Raw genomic sequence first — 20,847 nt, forward strand, 5'->3', positions numbered from 1 at the left:
GACTGTCAAAGAGACAGATCAGGGGCAGAGCCAGCACATGTCAAACACAGCCCTGACCAATCAGCATCTCCTCGTAGAGATGAATTGAATCAATGCACCTCTATGAGGAAAGTTCAGTGTCTGCATGCAGAGGGTGCACATTGTGGTGGGAGTAGGGGTCAACATGGGTTGAACAGAAATCCTGCCACGGACCTTTGGAACAGCTCTAGATTCATTATGAATTCACTTTTAAAAGGGAATACGCTGGGTATGGAGTATGAGACTTGACTGCATATCTGGTTTGGGGGAAAGAAATGAACATATTTTTAGAAAAGGCTTGCGTACATTAGGTTTTGACATGTAAAGTGTATTATTGTAAATACAGTTCCTTTATAGTCATCTTGTCATTGAGAAGCAGTGGACACACACCCTGTGTGGGCATACTTTGCCCATTTAAGAAATTGCTCTGTTTACATTATCAAAACTGCCCCCCCCCCCCCCCCCACACATTTCTTGTAATTTTATTTCCACAAAGTAAACATTCAGCTCAGGAAAAATTACAATATTTACAATGGTGGACGCCAATAGATATATTAATGAAGGTAGGGGATCAGCAAATTTTGTTTATCATCTGATATTCTGATAAACACTCTTCTGCCTGTTAGCACCATTTCTCTCCGAAAGTCTTTTGCTTATCTTTATGGTGGAGGAGAGAGGAACATGTTTTCTCTAAATTGTTGATCCATCAATTGCTAGCTGGCAATATCATTGCTGTCCACTCATCCCTTTTAGGAAAATGTCAAATTTCTTTAATTCACTCTAGAGCTGTATATGCTTTGTGATTGATCCTGAGTACTATACGGCACTTTCAAATCTTAGTAAGGGGAACCTCTGGCCCTAATAAAGATGCGACACATAAATTCAAAAATACACAGTATTTCATATTTGTCATCTGATTTGGTATTAATAAAATAAATTTGTTATATTTTACAGAGCTTGAAGTCTTGTATACTCCGTAACTGTGAACTCACGAAAGCTGAAAGGTAAGTCATGAAATTAATTGTACTTAAATAGACTTTTTCTGAAGGATGTTCAAATGAGGAATTGAAACATGGCAATAAATTTTAGAGGACAAAGGGTGACTTTAGTCCTGCTCGTAAGTGCTTTCACTTTGATAGAAAATGAAACCTAGTCATTCAAAATGTTAAGAGCATTGTATTTGAAAAAGCAGCTAGATTGCTAAGACAACATCTCCTTGATGCTCTGTGCCATTCTTAGTGTCAGCAGCAGCAATGATGTTGGGTTCTATGCTTCCATGTGTGTTATTGAAACTGAAGAAATTTCCTTCAGGGACACTGTAGTCACCAGAAAAACTACAACAATGTAGTTCTTCTGGTGTGTATAGTATGTCCCTGCATGCATTTTGATGAAAACACTGCCTTTTCAGAGAAAATATAGTGTTTAGTTTCCTGCCGAGGAACACTTCTTGTGGCAGTCACTAGAGGTGCTTCCTGGGTCAGTGCTGCAAAATGTGCTCTGACGTTCAGGGTCTCCACGATCTGCATGGAGATGCTGAAGAATTGATACCGGAGAAACTGACGGAAGCGAAGCACAGAGGGATGGACACAGGTTTCTTCAGGAAGGAAGAGATTCTTTATTGGATCACCGATCGGGACTCAGAGGGACTAATGTCACCAAAATACAGCAAGTTCTGAGCCCCGGACAATAGTGCAGGCTCCCTATATAGGCACACAACTCCTCCCATATCAAGCTCCACCCGCACATTCTCTTAACCAATCAACACAAATAAGAATTAACTTCCTGTTTGACCGCATGGCTTGTCCAGCACAATGGAGGAGGGGAATACTACATCCTGTATTCTTGCACATGCTCCGTACACTACTGATCGTATCTTGCCTCGTGCAACCAACTGATCGATACGTCAGCATATGCACGTACACATGCCACGTGGTAATCTCGGCCTACTAAATTTATTTTTACCGAGATTCCACCACATTCCCCCCTTTGATGCCTCTTGATATTTTACAATTACTTGAGGCATCACTTAACCTTAGTTTGCTTACACCGCAAGTTACCTTGAACCAGACCAGACTTATCTTATGATGTGAATCTTCAACATTCATCTTCCTGCATTGGTTCTCCCTGATCTAGAGCCTTATATTTATATATTGCCATTATCTGTGCAGCAGCCTTCCTCTCTGCTATATTTTCTATCAGGCTTTGCACAGATCTAACTACTAAGGGTATAAGACACGGTAGGAGTAGACACAACATTAAAATCAGTAGGACTCCACCTACCACTGCCTTAAGCCCTCCAAACCACTCATACCAGCTACCAAACCAACTACTTGGATTGTACCCTTTCCATACCTGAGTAGGCACATGCGCTAGTTTAACCATATGGCTAGTAAGCTCAGCTATTGCTTGCCCTTCGTCATCTATTTGAAGACAGCAATTGCTTAGGTTAAACTTCCCACATACACCTCCCTCTACTGCCAAAAGGTAATCCAAAGCTAATCTATTTTGGTAGACTGCTGTCCTCATCCTGGTATTATGCTTCGCTAGAAGATTGAGCGCTTGTGATGTCTCGTTAGTGATAATCTCAACCACCGCCTGTAATCTTATAATACGGTTGAGCATATAAATAGGGGTTCTATAACCAAAGGTACCATCTTCTGCCCACGTGGCTGGCCCATAATAATCTATAATACGCTGGGGAGGCCATTCATTATCTTCCCAGGCGCCTATCTCTATGGGTCCCCTTTTCTTCCTATGATTCACATCATACACTTTAACACCTAAAGTCTCACCTGTTTCAATAGGTAACAAGAAGAAGGATGGTTTGAGCATACCCAACACACATGCCCCTTCCCAGTCCTGTGGCAACTCCGAATAGGCTTTCTTACCACAGATCCAGTACAAATTTGCTGGGGCTCTCCAGTTAGATGTGATAGATAGGTCAAACCACACATCCTTTAAATTGGCGTATCTAGCAAACGGGTTAGATGGTTCTGAGACATTTGAAGCCGACCACCAAGTTGTATTCTTAGTATCGTCATCATAAGCTTTTTGCCCTAGACAAGTTAATTCTCCTACAGAAGTATTATACATTATTCCTTTCCTTGCTATGCAAACATAACCTATGATGGAGGTCTTTAATCTCCACTCAGATTTACCTCTAACACTCATATGATAATCGGCTTGTGTAGATATTAGTTGGTCAACTGCCTCAGAACCGGACATTACCTCCTTTGCTTCCCAAGGCCATTGGTCTCCCATGTTAGTACCTCCACACACATAGCAGTTGGTAACATTAAGACTACCGGCAATACTTTCGGCTAAATCAATGAACAGGTTTTTAGCATTATGGGGGATCTTATTATCCATACTCATCTCTTCATAAAAGGAATGATATACTTGATGAGTCTGGGAGGATACCGTATCAGTCTCTATCCCTATAAACAATACTGTCCCAGGATCTAAACCCGTCCCGTATATCTGAAACCCAAATAAATTGCCATACTTGTCTAAGAACTTGTCGGGGTTATTTATAAGTATATGGACTGGGTTGCATTCCATAGACTTACAATATGGGCTGGTAGGCAACTTAGTCACTATCATGTCCTTGTCTACTGTCTGTCCCCAAGTTGCCCACCCCACACAAGACCAATATGGGCAAAAGTTATATTCTCTATTTGGGCATCTAGGACTCACATATTTATTTTTACTACTGGGACAAATATATTTATCGTTAGACCCATACGTCCTCTCCCATCTAAGATCCCCACATACATTCCACGGCTTTCTACCACTTGATATCGCCTTACATGCATCAAATAGCAGAACACCCGAAGAATGTACGGATTCTAACACTGTCTTATTAATTAGGGTCCCCCGAGGATCTCCATTCCTGAGAGTCAACCAAATTGTACGGGGTTGATACTCTGGACTGAAGCACTTAGGTTCTCCTACTCCTAAATGGCACACACTATAGTCTATATTAAGGTATCTACATCTTGATACATCTCCTTTACACTCGTATTGTGAATGCCAAATTAGGGTTTGGGAAATATGGTTACCTGTTCTCGTAGTCTTAATGCATACCTCACAGCTAGGAGTGTCGGTACCTCTACCTTCCTGAATATAAAAACACACATAAATAAACACTATCAAAAACACATCTTTCGCCGTCATCCTCAGTCTTCGTCTGTGCGAAGGCACCTCAGCTTCCAGGATGTAAGGGCTGCAGGGAATGGAGTTCTGCTCGTCTTCACAGGTGTCCCTTCGAGACTTTCCTGGCTTATATACTATGTGCTGGTGAGCGGACAGGCTTTATTATGGCCGTCTAAAACACTCACTTCACCAAATCCCTGTAACAATAAAATTTGTAATCCACACGATTCCTCGTTACTCCGCCTGAGTAGTGCGTTTTAACCGGATCTTGCAGGGATTCTCTGGATCTGCTGTAACTTGCCAAGAATCGACTGCTGCTGGTTTAACCCTGGAGTGATGTATCCACGGAGTCACTTCGGCTACTTTTATCGCTGTAGGGGTAGACAAAAGAACAACATAAGGACCTCTCCACTTGGGCCCTAACGGTACATTATTCCACTCTTTAATCCACACTTGATCTCCTGGATGGTAACTATGAACTGGGGGATAAATATTCACAGGTAATCTATCTTGTACCCATTTCTGTACCTCCTCCATAGTCTTACCCAACTCTACAACCTGCTGCCGGGTAATTCCTTCTCCCAACTGACTCAAGTCCCCCCTTAAGTTACCAAGTACGGGAGGTGGTCGCCCATACATGATTTCAAAAGGAGAAAGGCCCATCCTTCTGGTAGGGGTACTGCGGATTCGCAATAGAGCTATGGGTAAGAGAACGTTCCACTTAAGTTGGGTTTCCTGACACATTTTAGCCAACTGGTTCTTAATAGTTCTATTCATTCTCTCTACCTTACCAGAACTCTGGGGTCTATATGCAGTATGAAGCCTCCACTTTATACCAAGCATATGAGTCAGTTGTTGTAGGCACTGGTGAACAAAAGCTGGACCATTGTCCGATCCTATAGAACAAGGTAGTCCATATCGGGGTATTATTTCTCGTAGCAGGAATCTCACAACTTCTCCTGCTTTCTCTGTACGAGTAGGACATGCTTCTACCCAGCCTGAATAGGTGCACACAATTACCAGCAGGTAACGATGTCCACCCGACTTAGGCATCACTGTAAAGTCTATTTGTAGATCGGACATGGGGAGTCCCCCCATAAACTGGACTCCTGGTGGCTTTACTGGTCCTTGTCTTGCATTATTTTTAGCACACGTTACACATCTGCGTACAATGGCCTGAGTCAAGTTGGACAATCTTGGTATGTAGAAATGTTTTCTGAGAGATTCTTCTGTACTGTCTCTCCCAGAATGTGTCCCGTTGTGATAGTTTTGGACAATTTCTACCGCTAGTGATGCTGGTATGACTATTCTTCCATCTTCTAGCTGATACCACTTGTTCTCCAAATACTTTCCTGGTTCAGTCTTTAACCACTCCTCTTCTTGAGCTGTATAAACTGGAGTCCATTGAGACAGTGGGGTTGGTATTAGAGCAGCTATGTGCCCCACATACTCCTGTCTTCCTGATTCAGCGGCACGCTTAGCTGTACTGTCTGCCATCCGATTTCCTTTGGTTACATCACCATCTCCTCTCAGATGCGCTCGACAATGTATGATACCGACTTCTTTCGGCTCCCACACTGCTTCCAATAGTTGTAGGATTTCAGCTGCGTATTGATTTCTTTGCCTTCTGAATTCAGTAGTCCTCTTTCTTTATACAGAGCTCCGTGGGCATGAGTGGTTAAAAACGCATACTTGGAGTCCGTGTAGATGTTCACTCTTAAACCTTCAGCCAATTGTAACGCTCGTGTCAGTGCTATCAATTCTGCCTTTTGTGCTGATGTTCCTTTCGCCAGTGGCCGAGCTTCTATCACCTTGTCTATTGTTGTTACTGCATATCCTGCATAGCGGATCCCTTCTTTCACATAACTACTGCCGTCGGTGTAATATTGAACATCGGGGTTCTGGATGGGAAAATCACGAAGATCTGGTCTACTTCAAAATACTTCATCCATTACTTCCAAACAATCATGTTGACTTTCAGTAGGTTGTGGCAAAAGGGTAGCTGGATTTAAGGTGTTTACAGTCTCTAAATGCACTCTTGGGTTTTCACACAACATTGCTTGATACTTGGTCATACGGCTGTTACTAAACCAATGATTTCCTTTGTAATCCAACAACGTCTGTACTGCATGTGGGACTCGTACATAAAGTTCTTGACCCAGAGTGAGTTTATCGGCTTCAGCTACTAGCAGGGCGGCTGCAGCTACGGCTCTTAGACAAGGTGGAAGTCCGCTGGCCACTGCATCCAGTTGCTTAGACATGTAGGCAACAGGTCTTTGCCATGATCCCAAGTACTGTGTCAATACTCCCACAGCCATTCTTCTTTGCTCATGTACATACAGGTAGAATGGTCGTGTGTGATCAGGTAGACCTAATGCTGGGGCACTCATCAAAGCCTTCTTCACATCTTCAAATGCCGTTTGCTGTTCTTGAGTCCATAAGAAGGGGTCGTGCTCTGTACCTTTGATAGCTGCATACAGAGGTTTTGCCAGTATCGCGTAGCTGGGAATCCATATCCTACAGAAGCCTGCTGCCCCCAAGAATTCTCGCACTTGTCTTCTATTCTTGGGTATCGGTATTTGGCAGACAGCTTCTTTTCTCTCTGGCCCCATAATTCTTTGACCTTCAGAGATATGGAATCCCAGATATTTGACAGTTGGCAAACACAACTGAGCCTTCTTTCTAGACACCTTGTATCCTGCCTTCCAGAGAATGTGTAGTAGATCGTGCGTTGCTTGCTGACAGATCTCTTTTGTAACTGCTGCTATCAACAAGTCATCTACATATTGTAACAATACACACTCTCCTGGGATGGACTCGAAATCCAGTAGATCTTGACTTAGAGCTGAACCAAATAGGGTAGGTGAATTTTTAAACCCTTGGGGCAGTCTTGTCCAGGTCATTTGGCGTTTTGAGCCCGTTACAGCGTTTTCCCATTGGAAAGCGAAGATACATTGACTTTCTGCGGCAATTCGGAGGCAAAAGAAGGCATCTTTGAGGTCTAAGACTGTAAAATAGGTAGCCCCGCCCGGAATTAAAGCAAGCAGGTTATATGGATTGGGCACGACTGGATGTATACTAACAACCGCATCGTTGACTGCTCTCAAGTCCTGCACAGGTCGATACTCATCTGTACCGGGCTTTTGAACAGGCAGCAATGGGGTGTTCCAGGGGGAAGTACAGAATTTTAGGATACCATACCGTATGAACTTATCCAGATAAGATTGGATGTTCTTCTTAGCCTTCTGCGGGATGTGATATTGTCTTAGGCTCACTGGATAAACCCCAAGTTTTAGTTCGATTTTTAATAGGTGGGATATTGCGGGCCAGTCCTGGTGGGTTGTTCTCTGCCCAAACTCCTGGTATGTTGAATAAGGATTCATCACTCCTAGGGTTTTGGATAGTCAACGCTGTATAAAGTCGCCACTCTTCTTCCTTTGGTACGGATAATGTCATAATACCTGAAGGTCCATTAAACTTTAGGGATGTTGTTCCATTTGGTAGGAACGTAATCTGCGCTTGTAATTTAGATAGCATATCACGTCCCAGCAATTGGACTGGACATTCAGGCATATAAAGGAATTGATGTTTTACTACGTGGCCTCCCAATGTACAGAGTCGACTTTTAAGAACCGGTTTTTCAGCACTTCTTCCAGTTGCTCCTATCACAGTAATAGTCCTTCCAGATGGAGGAGCAACTAGATTAGTCACCACTGAATGTTCAGCACCAGTGTCGATCATGAACGCACTCCTTTTTCCCCCTATTGATACATCGACCATAGGCTCCGCTCGACCAAGGGGGATGGAGCCCGGTCGGTATCAATAGTCCTCCATAACCGTGTCAGCCAATCCTACAAAGTCCCTACCTTCTCTATCGCGGGACCTTTGCGCTGCTGGAAAATACCTGTCTTCCCTAACACTTCCTCTGTTCCCATTGCTCCCTCTATTACCATTACTCCCTCCGGGGCCTCCTCTACCTCTCGCTCTGCCTCTAAAGTTTCCATAACCTGTCCTAGGTCTGTCTCTCTCAGACTGTTCTCTTCGCGGACACTCATTTCTCCAATGCCCTTCTTCCCTACAGTATGCGCACTGATTTCTACTTAGAGGTTCCTCATCCCACTTACTATCGCCTCTATCTGGGCCCCGTCTATCTACGCCTGCGATCGCTACCGCTAGCATATCTGCCTTTCTACGCATCTTGCGCTCTTCCTCTTTCTTACTTTCTGTTTCCCTATTCATATAAACCTTATTCGCTACCTCCATTAGTTGGGTGATAGACATACCTGCAAACCCTTCTAACTTTTGTAGCTTGCGCTTAATATCTCCGTAAGCTTGGCTGACAAAGGCGGAGTTCACCATTCGGGAATTATCTGCGTCTTCCGGATTAAAGGGGGTATACAAGCGGTATGCCTCCAATAATCGGTCATAAAAGACACTGGGCGCTTCATCGCTTTTCTGAATCACCTCAACTGTCTTCGACATGTTAATGGCTTTCTTTCCTCCTGCTTTCATGCCAGCAATTATAGCGTCTCTATAGGCTCTGAGTTGAACCATATCAGCACCATTTACATTCCAATCGGGATCGGTGTTGGGATAATGTGTTGCGGCCCATGCTGCTGGATTAGCTTGGTTCAAAGCACGGGCTCTATCCTCTAGTGCTTTAATGGCTGCTTGATTAATTCTTGTCCTTTCCTCATTGTTAAACAAAGTCATTAATAACTGCTGGCAATCAGCCCATGTCGGATTATGTGTCTGTACTATTGAGGTGAACAGATCAGTCATAGCTTGTGGTTTCTCAGTATACGAGGAATTGTGGGTCTTCCAGTTTAAAAGATCGGTTGTAGTGAACGGGACATATACGAAGACTGGGTCAGCATGTGCCATTTGACCTGCGGCATCGATATAGGCTGACTCGGGATTCAGACGAAGAGGCATCTGATAGTGCTTTAATTGTTGGGTACCGGTCAGTTGTCGGGTCTGTATGGGGCTACGTGGAGGGGCGTCAGTCATAGGTTCCAGTCGGGGAGAAATGGGGTATGGGGATGTGGGAGCTTGGTTTTGGGAAAAGGTTGTAAATAAAACACTTCGAGTCGAGCTAGATGAAGCTTGACCGGAAGTCTGAAGTGGCGCCAAATCAGGATATTCGGATTTAATGGGGGTTGGTTCTGATTCCGGAAGGGGAGATTTAGTACGAGAGGGGGTGGATTCTGTACTGGAGGAGGAAGCGGAAGTGGATGGGGGTAATGAGGGGAGGGTTGCAGGACTTCCTGCATTTGCGTCACTTCCTCTTAACGGAAAGTAAGGGGGCGGCAAAGGGATCTCGGACTCAGGGGGCGTGTCCAAAATGGGCCTAACACCAGTCCTAGTGGACAAACAAGTCCTAGCTACCATGAGGCGACATTGCTCCTCGTGGCATGTCTGAAGCCATTTTGGCGAGTCATTTACGACCTGTCTCCAACAATCAATATAAGGAAACTGGCCGTAAAGTTCAGGCCTACCTGATACAGCCACGTGTAAGCGCTGTACCAGAGTTGGATCCAAACTACCACGTGGCGGCCATGCCGCAACCAAAGTAGGCCACTCCCTAGTACACAAAGTGACCAAACGTACAGGAGACATTTTAACCCCGAAATCACAAGTTTTGAATCCCTTTTTAAAATTCTTCACCATACAACCTAAGGGATCCGGAATCGTTGACTGCGACGCACCCATACTTAACAATGGAACGTCGTCGACAACGAATACTATACACGTGTACTATCCAACAGTCACACCCGTTTCCTCTGGCAACAGCACCACGTGGTACGGTTACCAAGTGAAACGTACACAATAACAATAAACACTCAGGGAATTCCCGTACACACACAGCTGTTACACCAGTCACTATATGATCAATATTATGCCCTTTGGCGAAACTATACAGTCACCCACGCTATAATTCTCTATATATGAATTACCCGTCTATAACACACCCCAGTAACATCGTCTTTTACAAATAGCGGTTACAGTACGGTTAGCATAGGTCAAAGCACAAGTTAAGGTCACAATACAATTATTAGTGGTTATGGTGTTAAACATGCAATGGACAACAATGATTAGTACTTATATACAGTGTCAGTAAATATACAGGGTTATGGTACCGTGCACTATAATACAGCAGCACACTATTAACACTCTCGCTAGACGGCTGAGCTCGCGCTATCTAACAAGATATACACTTTACTAAACAATCTTTATCACATTTACAATTCCCAACTAAACTATTGGCCAGTACCTTGAATGGACTACCTAAAAACAATCTACATACGTTTTGGTTAGCCACACTGCCCAAGCACCACATATAATCGAGCTAGAGGACCGAATTTACACAGACGCCTCTTAGTCGAACTATCAAAAGTCTAGTGGGTTCCAAATTTACACGCCTTCCCACTTAGCCCAGATAGGTTGAGAGCTAGCGAACCGAATTTACACAGACGCCGCTTAGTCTCCCGGTCCCTCCGACCTAGCGAACAAAATATACACCCTAGAACGCTAGTCTAGACAAGACACCGGTGTCCGGCTAGGGCTATTTACACCAGAGCCCCGCCTGACTAACAGAATCAAACGGTCTGACTAAAGAGCGTTCGATCGAGCGGTGCGCCTTCGCTCCTTCCCTCCGACAGAGTGGGCAGATACACAGATTCAAACCCCTTTGGGCCTACCGCACAATCGGTATACCCCTAGTGGGTTCTGCCGTCTAAAACAGCAGTTGTCTTACCTCCTCGTTCCTGAACCTGAGTTCACACTCATCGACGGGGACACCCCAGCACTTCTTACGTAGAGGCCGATGATCTCCTGGACAACAGACCAGTGGCGCCGAGACGAAGGGAGGTCCACGCAGAAGTTCAGGGGTGCAGCCGTAGAGAACGTGGGCAAAGATAGACCGTCTCACGCCTCTGCCTCTCAGCTACCGTTGAACGATGAGCTTCCCGGCCAATGCACCAAATGATACCGGAGAAACTGACGGAAGCGAAGCACAGAGGGATGGACACAGGTTTCTTCAGGAAGGAAGAGATTCTTTATTGGATCACCGATCGGGACTCAGAGGGACTAATGTCACCAAAATACAGCAAGTTCTGAGCCCCGGACAATAGTGCAGGCTCCCTATATAGGCACACAACTCCTCCCATATCAAGCTCCACCCGCACATTCTCTTAACCAATCAACACAAATAAGAATTAACTTCCTGTTTGACCGCATGGCTTGTCCAGCACAATGGAGGAGGGGAATACTACATCCTGTATTCTTGCACATGCTCCGTACACTACTGATCGTATCTTGCCTCGTGCAACCAACTGATCGATACGTCAGCATATGCACGTACACATGCCACGTGGTAATCTCGGCCTACTAAATTTATTTTTACCGAGATTCCACCACAGAATCACTATAGAGAAGCATTGATTCAATGCATTCCTATGAGGAGATGCTGATTGGCACAACAGTTTACCATGTATGCACAATAGCCTCCCAATGCTGTTTGTAGTCCGGAGTCACACCTCGGTAATCCCTAAGTCCTAGACTGGTAGGGGTGCCTTGAAGACTGGTTTGGGATCCACTGCACTGTAGTGATCCTTTAAGTTAAGTCCAGTAGCATCAACTGTGTGTCATAACATGTAAATGTTCTAGAATTCTCAGTTTAATGCCAGATGATGGTTTGATTTCATAATGTAGACCTTTTATTTTATTTCCCCCTTTTGTTGTTTTTGCACACTAATAGCAGTATGGTTTGGCCTGCCTTGCCTATAATGTATTCTAGATCTCTATTGTCCAGACCTGGCTATTTTATCATGATTCCTGGTTTTAATAATCCTGACCCAGCTGTAACTCTGCTGTTCTTTTTTTCAAAAAGACCTCTTAGGAGGTCGAAACGTTGCTGTTCATTTGTTTCATTAAAACTACCAGCGGCTTTAACGCTTTGAGTGCCTGGGGAATTCCTTTGTTGCCTTGTCCTAGATCTCCAGGCCATTTGTTTTTTAGTGTTAACCAAGTCTACCTTAATGCAAGTATGTTCCATATACAGTAGAAGTTATAGTAAGGCTAGACTAGATTATAGGTGAGGCAGGAGTAAATTGCTTTAGGGTGAAAGCAAAAGGAGAAGTTTGGCATGCGCTAAGAATGGCACACTCAGTAGAGAAGTTATCTAAGCTTTGGACTGGTAACGTGACAATAATTTACATACTAAATGATTATAATTTCTATTAATGAAATTTAAGAAACTATTGTGGAAGAGCCCCCCCCCGCTACCAAACGTTATTTGTACTGCAAAAAGCTAAAATAATTGAAACATGGATGCCTAGCTAGCACATCAGTATGAGATAGCATAGGATTTTTATGTGTAGCTTTTTTTTTTTTTTTTTGAATTGTAATTTTATGCAAATTTATATATTTTTATATATATATATATATATATATATTTCTCATTTATTAATCTCAACATCATTTAATCAACATCATTTTTTCCCCCCTTTGTCACATACAATAGGAGTGACAGTGGCAAATAGAAATAAAAACATCAAATACTTTGAATTTAGAATTTTGCCAGGAATCTAGTTGTGTCCCTGGGATTGCATCTAACTAGACATACAAAAGTAATATAGAAATGTCTGAGTATAGTGAGCATGATGCCCACACATAATAACCACAGTGACACCATGTATCTGTTCCAAACAGGGCATTGCAGGCACCTGTTGAAACATGCAAAGAATCATCCTATTGAAGGCTAATTTTTGTAACTGACACAGAATTCCTTCAGCCTAAGTGAGCACATATCTGTATCCAAGTGTAATATTAAAGGAACACAAACTTGCATTCCCCAACCTATCATTTTTAACGACTTAAGTGGCTGCCCCTCCCTCCTAAAATGGTATTTTATTAACCTTTATTCCTTGCAACACGAGTGTCTGCCGGTGCTGGCTTTGCCACCTATCCACCTCCTTGGCCGACATCATCTGAATGGGCGATCTCAGCCAATCCAATGCTTTCCTATTGGATTGTTTGAGATTGTCAATTCTGTTGATCTCTAAAGGGAAATTATGCTGAATGTCGGTGCACTGACACACGTAGCCCCTCTGATGGCTGTCTGAGTGCCTGTCACTGGAGGGGTCCCTAGGGGGCAATTCAAGCACTGCCTTTTTTCTCTGAAATGGCAGTGTTTACATGAAAATACCTGCAGAGACAGACTATACTCACTAAAACAACTACATTCACTAGAACAACTACATTAAGGCGTAGTTGTTCTGGTGACGATAATGTCCTTTTAACTCAAAACACATTTCAGGAATCAAACTGCAATTCTGTAACAAAGTAGGGAATTCTTGCATAGTATTACAATTCAGGGATTCATTCAGAACTTTAAGTACACTAAAAGTGTTTATTGCTTGATCCTCTTAGATATGTCTGTTCTTTATTACTGTAAAAAAAAAAAAGCTGCACAAGAATACTTCAGCATAACCTGTTGGCATAGATCATCTTTTTTTTTTTTTTGCGGAAAAAATACATGACTGCAGTAGTTAAAGGTATTTAACTAAAATGTAGTAGAATATTACTCTTAATTCAATCGTTTTTGTAAAAGTTTACAGAAGGCACAAAACTTTATAATTGCTAATGTGATTTGTATTTTAAGGTGTTCTTGTTCAGATAATGCCCGCTGAACGTAAAAAGCTTGTAAACATGGATGAAAAAGATCTGAGTGGTACCTCAAAGGACAAAGAATACAGTGACAAAAAGACTACAAACAGAGAGCGATCCAAAGATGAAATTAAAGCTGCTTCAAAACGAGAAGCATCTAAGCTGACAGAGGAAAAGAAGAAAAAAACTGATGATGACAAACGGAAGAAAGAAGAGAAGGAGTGCAAGAAAAGAGAAGAGGATCAAATGAAGGCGGATGAGGAGCAAAAAAGGAAAGAACAAGAAGAAAAAAATGTAGATGAAGAAGAGCGAAGGAAGCGGGAAGAAGAGTTTGTAAACAAACAGGAAGAAGCTGCTTCCCAATTAAAGTAAGCAGCTAATAGGTTTGTGTATAATATAAAATGTTAGTTCAGGCAGGGAAGAACAAACTATTGCTATTCAATGTACTAGTGACATTGTAATAACATGTACATTCAGTGATCTGGTCTAAGCTCCATAACTTCTTAATTCCTTCCATTGGGTGTTATGCTGTGTGTGCCATACCCCACTTTTGTGATAAAAGCATTTTTACTATTTTTTTTTTTTTGGTGGTAATTGACTAAAGCAGGGGTTGTCCATTGTCACTGGACTCAAGACACCTACTGTTTTACTTATTTATACATTTATATTGCTAATGCTGAAGTAGAACTTTAGTAATCTGGTGAGTAGGGGCTGTGTCAAGTGATCCCATGTTTTGGTCAAACTGTTAAATTGAGAGTGGGTGCCCTGTTAGCACCATAACCACTATAAGGGCATATAGTTTTGTTGCTTAACTGAGCCCTTTGGTGTGCTTTCTGAAACTTTCTTCTACTTTCTGTTTGACTTACACAGTGGAACACAGGAAATGCATTGGCATTGATCCTCCAAAGATTGTTCTGTCCTCAGGACCCTCTAGACTGAGTTAAAAAGTAATATAGCTGCACTTGAAAGAAAGAGGTTTAGACAAGTATATCAAGTTGCTTAAGCAATGCTTGCCCTTCTTTAATTTTAGCACGTCCTAAAGGCTAACTTAAAGGTAGTTATACATTATTTTATTTTCATTTACATGGTATGCTTGGACATAGCCCATATATGTATGTAAATCCGTTAACTCTTGCAGTGCTTTGGTTTTCACAGCATTAAGAACTGACATAGAACAGTCACACATCACTCTTCTTTTCTCTGATATTCTGCATTTACTATATTATTACTATGTAATCTATTCATTTTTTACAGAGAGAAAGAAGAAGCACATCAGCTTCACCAAGAAGCATGGGAGAGACACCAAGCAAGGAAAGAACTCCGTAGTAAAAATCAAAATGCACCAGAAAACCGCCCAGAGGAGAATTTCTTCAGCAGGCTGGATTCTAGCCTCAAGAAAAACACTGCCTTTGTAAAGAAACTCAAAACGATGACAGAGCAACAAAGGGATTCCTTATCCCATGATTTCAATGGCCTCAACTTGAGCAAATACATAGCTGAAGCAGCTGCTTCGATAGTGGAAGCAAAGCTGAAAATCTCTGATGTTAATTGTGCAGTACACCTGTGTTCACTCTTTCACCAGCGCTATGCTGACTTTGCCCAATCACTACTTCAGGTTTGGAAGAAGCATTTTGAGGCCCGAAAAGAAGAGAAGACTCCAAATATTACCAAGCTAAGAACAGACTTGCGTTTCATTGCTGAGCTAACCATCATTGGTATCTTTACTGATAAAGAAGGCCTTTCCTTAATTTATGAGCAGCTAAAGAACATAATTAATGCTGATCGTGAATCTCACACACATGTTTCGGTAGTTATTAGCTTTTGTCGTCACTGCGGAGATGACATCGCGGGCTTGGTGCCCAGAAGGGTAAAGTGTGCAGCAGAAAAGTTCAATCTCAACTTCCCTCCGTGTGAGATTATCAGTCCAGAGAAGCAGCAACCCTTTCAAAACCTGCTGAAGGAATATTTCACATCTTTGACCAAGCACTTGAAGAGGGATCACAGAGAGTTGCAGAATATAGAGCGCCAGAACAGGTAAATGTCTTTTGGGTCCTCTCATGGTGCTAAAATCTATGTAGAAAGCCATCTAACGTGCACGTATGATGTAGGCTGAAATTCAAATTCTGCAGATTATAGATGCAGGGGTAGGTCTGCTGTAGTGGTTATGGTGCCACGATGTCTTCCTAGGGTAAGTAGTCAGACTTTTATAAAACATACAGGGACTTCCCTTCCTTTGCTATACATTTGGGACAGACTCTTTTTTTTTTTTTTTTTTCTTTCCTCTTCCCTCTTCCCTTTTTTTTTTTTGCCTAAGTAGTCAGACAATTTCACTGTGGGTTGACAAATGTATAAATATTTAGAAAACAAAAGGATACAGCTGTACAACCTACAAATTTAAAATACATGGTGTAATACAGGTATAACATAGGAAACGGACACACTGATAACTTGCACTTCCAAGATATGGAGTATAAAATCGCCTTGAGGGTGCCTCCCATATGGCGTTGGGGGACTAGAAGAACCTATTTCCTATTATTGATAGTTAGATCTAGGAACCAGAAGATGGTGGAATCAAGGCAAGTATAAAACAATTTATTTGAATTCAATAAGAAAAGCTAAAATAAAGCCAGGATAGGCCTGGTCCTAAGCGTTCTGTTCTGGATTTAGACGTCGTTCTAGCATCGGGGGTAGGCACCCTCAAGGGGATTGTATACTCCATCTTATATATGTTTGTGTTAAGTTGCATTTTGTATTTAATTATCTCACCTAGCACTTTTTTGGATGAAAGTTGGTGTTTAGTATTTTCTGGTTTGACGATTTACCTGGGGTCAGTTGGTCACTGGTTACTTTCATTTCTGGACTAGAGGTATTGCCCCAGTGATCATTTAAAAAAATCTTTGCTGCAGCTGTTTTTTCTCACTCACACTTGTATTCGAGTAATAAATATTTGTATTTTTATAGACCAGAACAAGTGATTATAAAGTAAACTTATTTCTGAGATATGAAATTCCTCTTTCTGTAATTCATACACTAAAATGCTAATTTTCTTTTCATGTATGGCAGGGCTTGACAAATTTGTTTGGAATCTAGGAGCTAGCTAAAAAAGTTTGAAGCCATTTTTTTTTTTTAAAGGGACACTATAGTCACCAGAACCACTGCAGATTAATGTAGTTGTTCTGGTGCCCATAGCCTGTCCCTGTAGTCTTTTTTTCAATGTAAACGCTGCCTTTTCAGAGAAAAGGCAGCGTTTACATTGCTGCCTACTAAGACCTCTAGTAACAGTCACTCAGACGGCCGCTAGAGTCCTGTGTCAGTGCTCTACATGGAGGCGCTGAATGTTACCCAGAGAGAACATGCGTAATATTCTCCGCATTGGCTTAGCTGAGATCATTAAGATCTCTGCTATGGAGGTGGGACAAGCAACAGCGAAACCAGCACGGCTTGGGGAAAAGTAAGCAAAAACACAAATAATGTGATCGGAGGGGGGCAGATGCACGCACACACACCTTCCTGCAGCTCCTCTCTGCTCCCTTGCATTGTCTGCAGTGATGCCGGGGCCAGAATGATATCATATTCTGGCTCCAGGCATCATTACACAGCGTGAGGGAGCCAAGAGGAGCTGCAGGAAGACTGCTCCTTCGCATGCTGCCCCAACCTGCCGCCGACTACAAAGCTTCCTGAGCTGGCTGGCTACACAGCTTCCTGAGCGGGTGGGCTCCATTGTTTGCCCAGCCCGCCACGTGAGGTAAAAGGCTGACAAATCCCAGATGCCAGGGCAAAATTTCTAGTCGACCTGGCTCCTGGGATTTGTCGAGTCTTGATTATGGTATGCTCTGATAAAAGTACTGATACACCTGTAGTGTTGAAAGGGGCTGTAAATTTACCATTATTACGTAAGATCATTGTAATGGTTATGTTGCCAACTTGGTGTTGATGCCAACCTCAGTCCTGTATAAAATGGTTTGAACATTTTGACACAGAAGGGAAGCTGTGTCCTGCCTCAAAATTGCTAGTATAGAAGTTCCACTTCTTTGTTAATGTCATTTTCTTCCATAGTTGGAAGGAATTTATTGATTAAAAACCAGTGAAATGTCTGCTTTAGCAATACCGCGGCAGACACCACTCGGTTTCACACAGACCCATGGCACCAGCAGCCTGCTGTCAATCGACTGTAGTGCTTACGATATTCCTCTGAAGTGTTGTGGGTTTCATGCTAAAACTTTGTTGCCATGTAACACAATGGTGATGTAAAGCTATATTGAACTGCTTTTCCAAATTAAAAGGAACACTCCAAGCACTACAGTTCTGGGTGCCAGAAATGCCCTGGTGCCCCATTTGTAAGTTTCTTACGTGGAGTCCTCTGAGCACAACTTCCTGCCTCCATTACAAACACCGTAGAGCCGGGAGCTCCTAAGGAGGAGCTCCCATTGGTTAACTGGCTGAGAGCGATCAGCTGACCCACGACTATGTTTGTAATGTAAACTCTTTTTAACTTCATATACTATAACTTATCACAAAATTATAATGTAGCATGCTTCTGAGAAAGTTTGTTTCTGATTGTTTGCTTGCCCTTATTGATAGGACTTTATGCAAGCACATTCTATATTCAACTGTTCTCATGACCAAGGACATGCCAGAATTATTTTCAATTAATGCAGAATTATTTTGAATATCTGAGCTGCAGGTTGTTGGTCTGATGATGATGATTATATTTATTATTATTATTATTATTATTATTATTAGGCATGCACCCAAATTGCGGCTGCTGAAAATGGGTCAGATCTGCCGAAAATAGGGCAGAGGGCAAATAGAGTGACTTGTCAGGTCCTCGGTCCATGATCAGTACCAGACATTGAAAGGGGGACCCTTGCCCTGTGTGCTGCTGGGTGAGAGGCCCCTCCCGTCTCTCCGGGGAGAGAGTCAGTACAGTCTGCAGCTCCACCCGGTGTGAGCTGCAGTCTGTGCTGTATCTCGTGATCTGTGTCGAATCAAAGCGATGCCGTGGGTTACCTCAGTGAGACAGACCACTGGACCATCAGGGAAATAAAGGGGGGGAGACATTTCTAACATCCACCCTCAGTCACTCTGTCACCAGTCACCTTTTCCCTCAGTCCGCACTCTGCCTCACCCTCTCCCTCCCTCCCACGCTCTGCCTCACCCTCTCCCTCCCTCCCACGCTCTGCCTCACCCTCTCCCTCCCTCCCACGCTCTGCCTCACCCTCTCCCTCCCTCCCACGCTCTGCCTCACCCTCTCCCTCCCTCCCACGCTCTGCCTCACCCTCTCCCTCCCTCCCACGCTCTGCCTCACCCTCTCCCTCCCTCCCACGCTCTGCCTCACCCTCTCCCTCCCTCCCACGCTCTGCCTCACCCTCTCCCTCCCTCCCACGCTCTGCCTCACCCTCTCCCTCCCTCCCACGCTCTGCCTCACCCTCTCCCTCCCTCCCACGCTCTGCCTCACCCTCTCCCTCCCTCCCACGCTCTGCCTCACCCTCTCCCTCCCTCCCACGCTCTGCCTCACCCTCTCCCTCCCTCCCACGCTCTGCCTCACCCTCTCCCTCCCTCCCACGCTCTGCCTCACCCTCTCCCTCCCTCCCACGCTCTGCCTCACCCTCTCCCTCCCTCCCACGCTCTGCCTCACCCTCTCCCTCCCTCCCACGCTCTGCCTCACCCTCTCCCTCCCTCCCACGCTCTGCCTCACCCTCTCCCTCCCTCCCACGCTCTGCCTCACCCTCTCCCTCCCTCCCACGCTCTGCCTCACCCTCTCCCTCCCTCCCACGCTCTGCCTCACCCTCTCCCTCCCTCCCACGCTCTGCCTCACCCTCTCCCTCCCTCCCACGCTCTGCCTCACCCTCTCCCTCCCTCCCACGCTCTGCCTCACCCTCTCCCTCCCTCCCACGCTCTGCCTCACCCTCTCCCTCCCTCCCACGCTCTGCCTCACCCTCTCCCTCCCTCCCACGCTCTGCCTCACCCTCTCCCTCCCTCCCACGCTCTGCCTCACCCTCTCCCTCCCTCCCACGCTCTGCCTCACCCTCTCCCTCCCTCCCACGCTCTGCCTCACCCTCTCCCTCCCTCCCACGCTCTGCCTCTCCCTCTCCCTCCCTCCCACGCTCTGCCTCTCCCTCCCTCCCACGCTCTGCCTCTCCCTCTCCCTCCCTCCCACGCTCTGCCTCTCCCTCTCCCTCCCTCCCACGCTCTGCCTCTCCCTCTCCCTCCCTCCCACGCTCTGCCTCTCCCTCTCCCTCCCTCCCACGCTCTGCCTCTCCCTCTCCCTCCCTCCCACGCTCTGCCTCTCCCTCTCCCTCCCTCCCACGCTCTGCCTCTCCCTCTCCCTCCCTCCCACGCTCTGCCTCTCCCTCTCCCTCCCTCCCACGCTCTGCCTCTCCCTCTCCCTCCCTCCCACGCTCTGCCTCTCCCTCCCTCCCACGCTCTGCCTCTCCCTCCCCCTCCCTCCCACGCTCTGCCTCTCCCCTCCCTCCCTCCCACGCTCTGCCTCGCCCCTCCCTCCCTCCCACGCTCTGCCTCGCCCCTCCCTCCCTCCCACGCTCTGCCTCGCCCCTCCCTCCCTCCCACGCTCTGCCTCGCCCCTCCCTCCCTCCCACGCTCTGCCTCGCCCCTCCCTCCCTCCCACGCTCTGCCTCGCCCCTCCCTCCCTCCCACGCTCTGCCTCGCCCCTCCCTCCCTCCCACGCTCTGCCTCGCCCCTCCCTCCCTCCCACGCTCTGCCTCGCCCCTCCCTCCCTCCCACGCTCTGCCTCGCCCCTCCCTCCCTCCCACGCTCTGCCTCGCCCCTCCCTCCCTCCCACGCTCTGCCTCGCCCCTCCCTCCCTCCCACGCTCTGCCTCGCCCCTCCCTCCCTCCCACGCTCTGCCTCGCCCCTCCCTCCCTCCCACGCTCTGCCTCGCCCCTCCCTCCCTCCCACGCTCTGCCTCGCCCCTCCCTCCCTCCCACGCTCTGCCTCGCCCCTCCCTCCCTCCCACGCTCTGCCTCGCCCCTCCCTCCCTCCCAC

General features: G+C 45.4%; 1 protein-coding gene across 4 annotated transcripts in view; it reads left to right on the forward strand.

The window, feature by feature from the left end:
• UPF2 (UPF2 regulator of nonsense mediated mRNA decay) overlaps window positions 1-20,847 on the forward strand; it is a 106,563-nt gene that overhangs the window by 14,201 nt on the left and 71,515 nt on the right. For all 4 annotated transcript variants that reach the window (XM_063448224.1, XM_063448227.1, XM_063448225.1 and 1 more), the window contains exons 2-4: window positions 973-1,022; window positions 13,838-14,210; window positions 15,097-15,876. In XM_063448224.1, coding sequence (XP_063304294.1) covers window positions 13,855-14,210; window positions 15,097-15,876 — 1,136 coding nt within the window. In that variant the 5' untranslated portion in view covers window positions 973-1,022; window positions 13,838-13,854. The remainder of the gene's footprint in view (window positions 1-972; window positions 1,023-13,837; window positions 14,211-15,096; window positions 15,877-20,847) is intronic.

The sequence above is a fragment of the Pelobates fuscus genome, chromosome 3 (assembly GCF_036172605.1).
Source record: "Pelobates fuscus isolate aPelFus1 chromosome 3, aPelFus1.pri, whole genome shotgun sequence".
Classification (NCBI taxonomy): domain Eukaryota; kingdom Metazoa; phylum Chordata; class Amphibia; order Anura; family Pelobatidae; genus Pelobates; species Pelobates fuscus.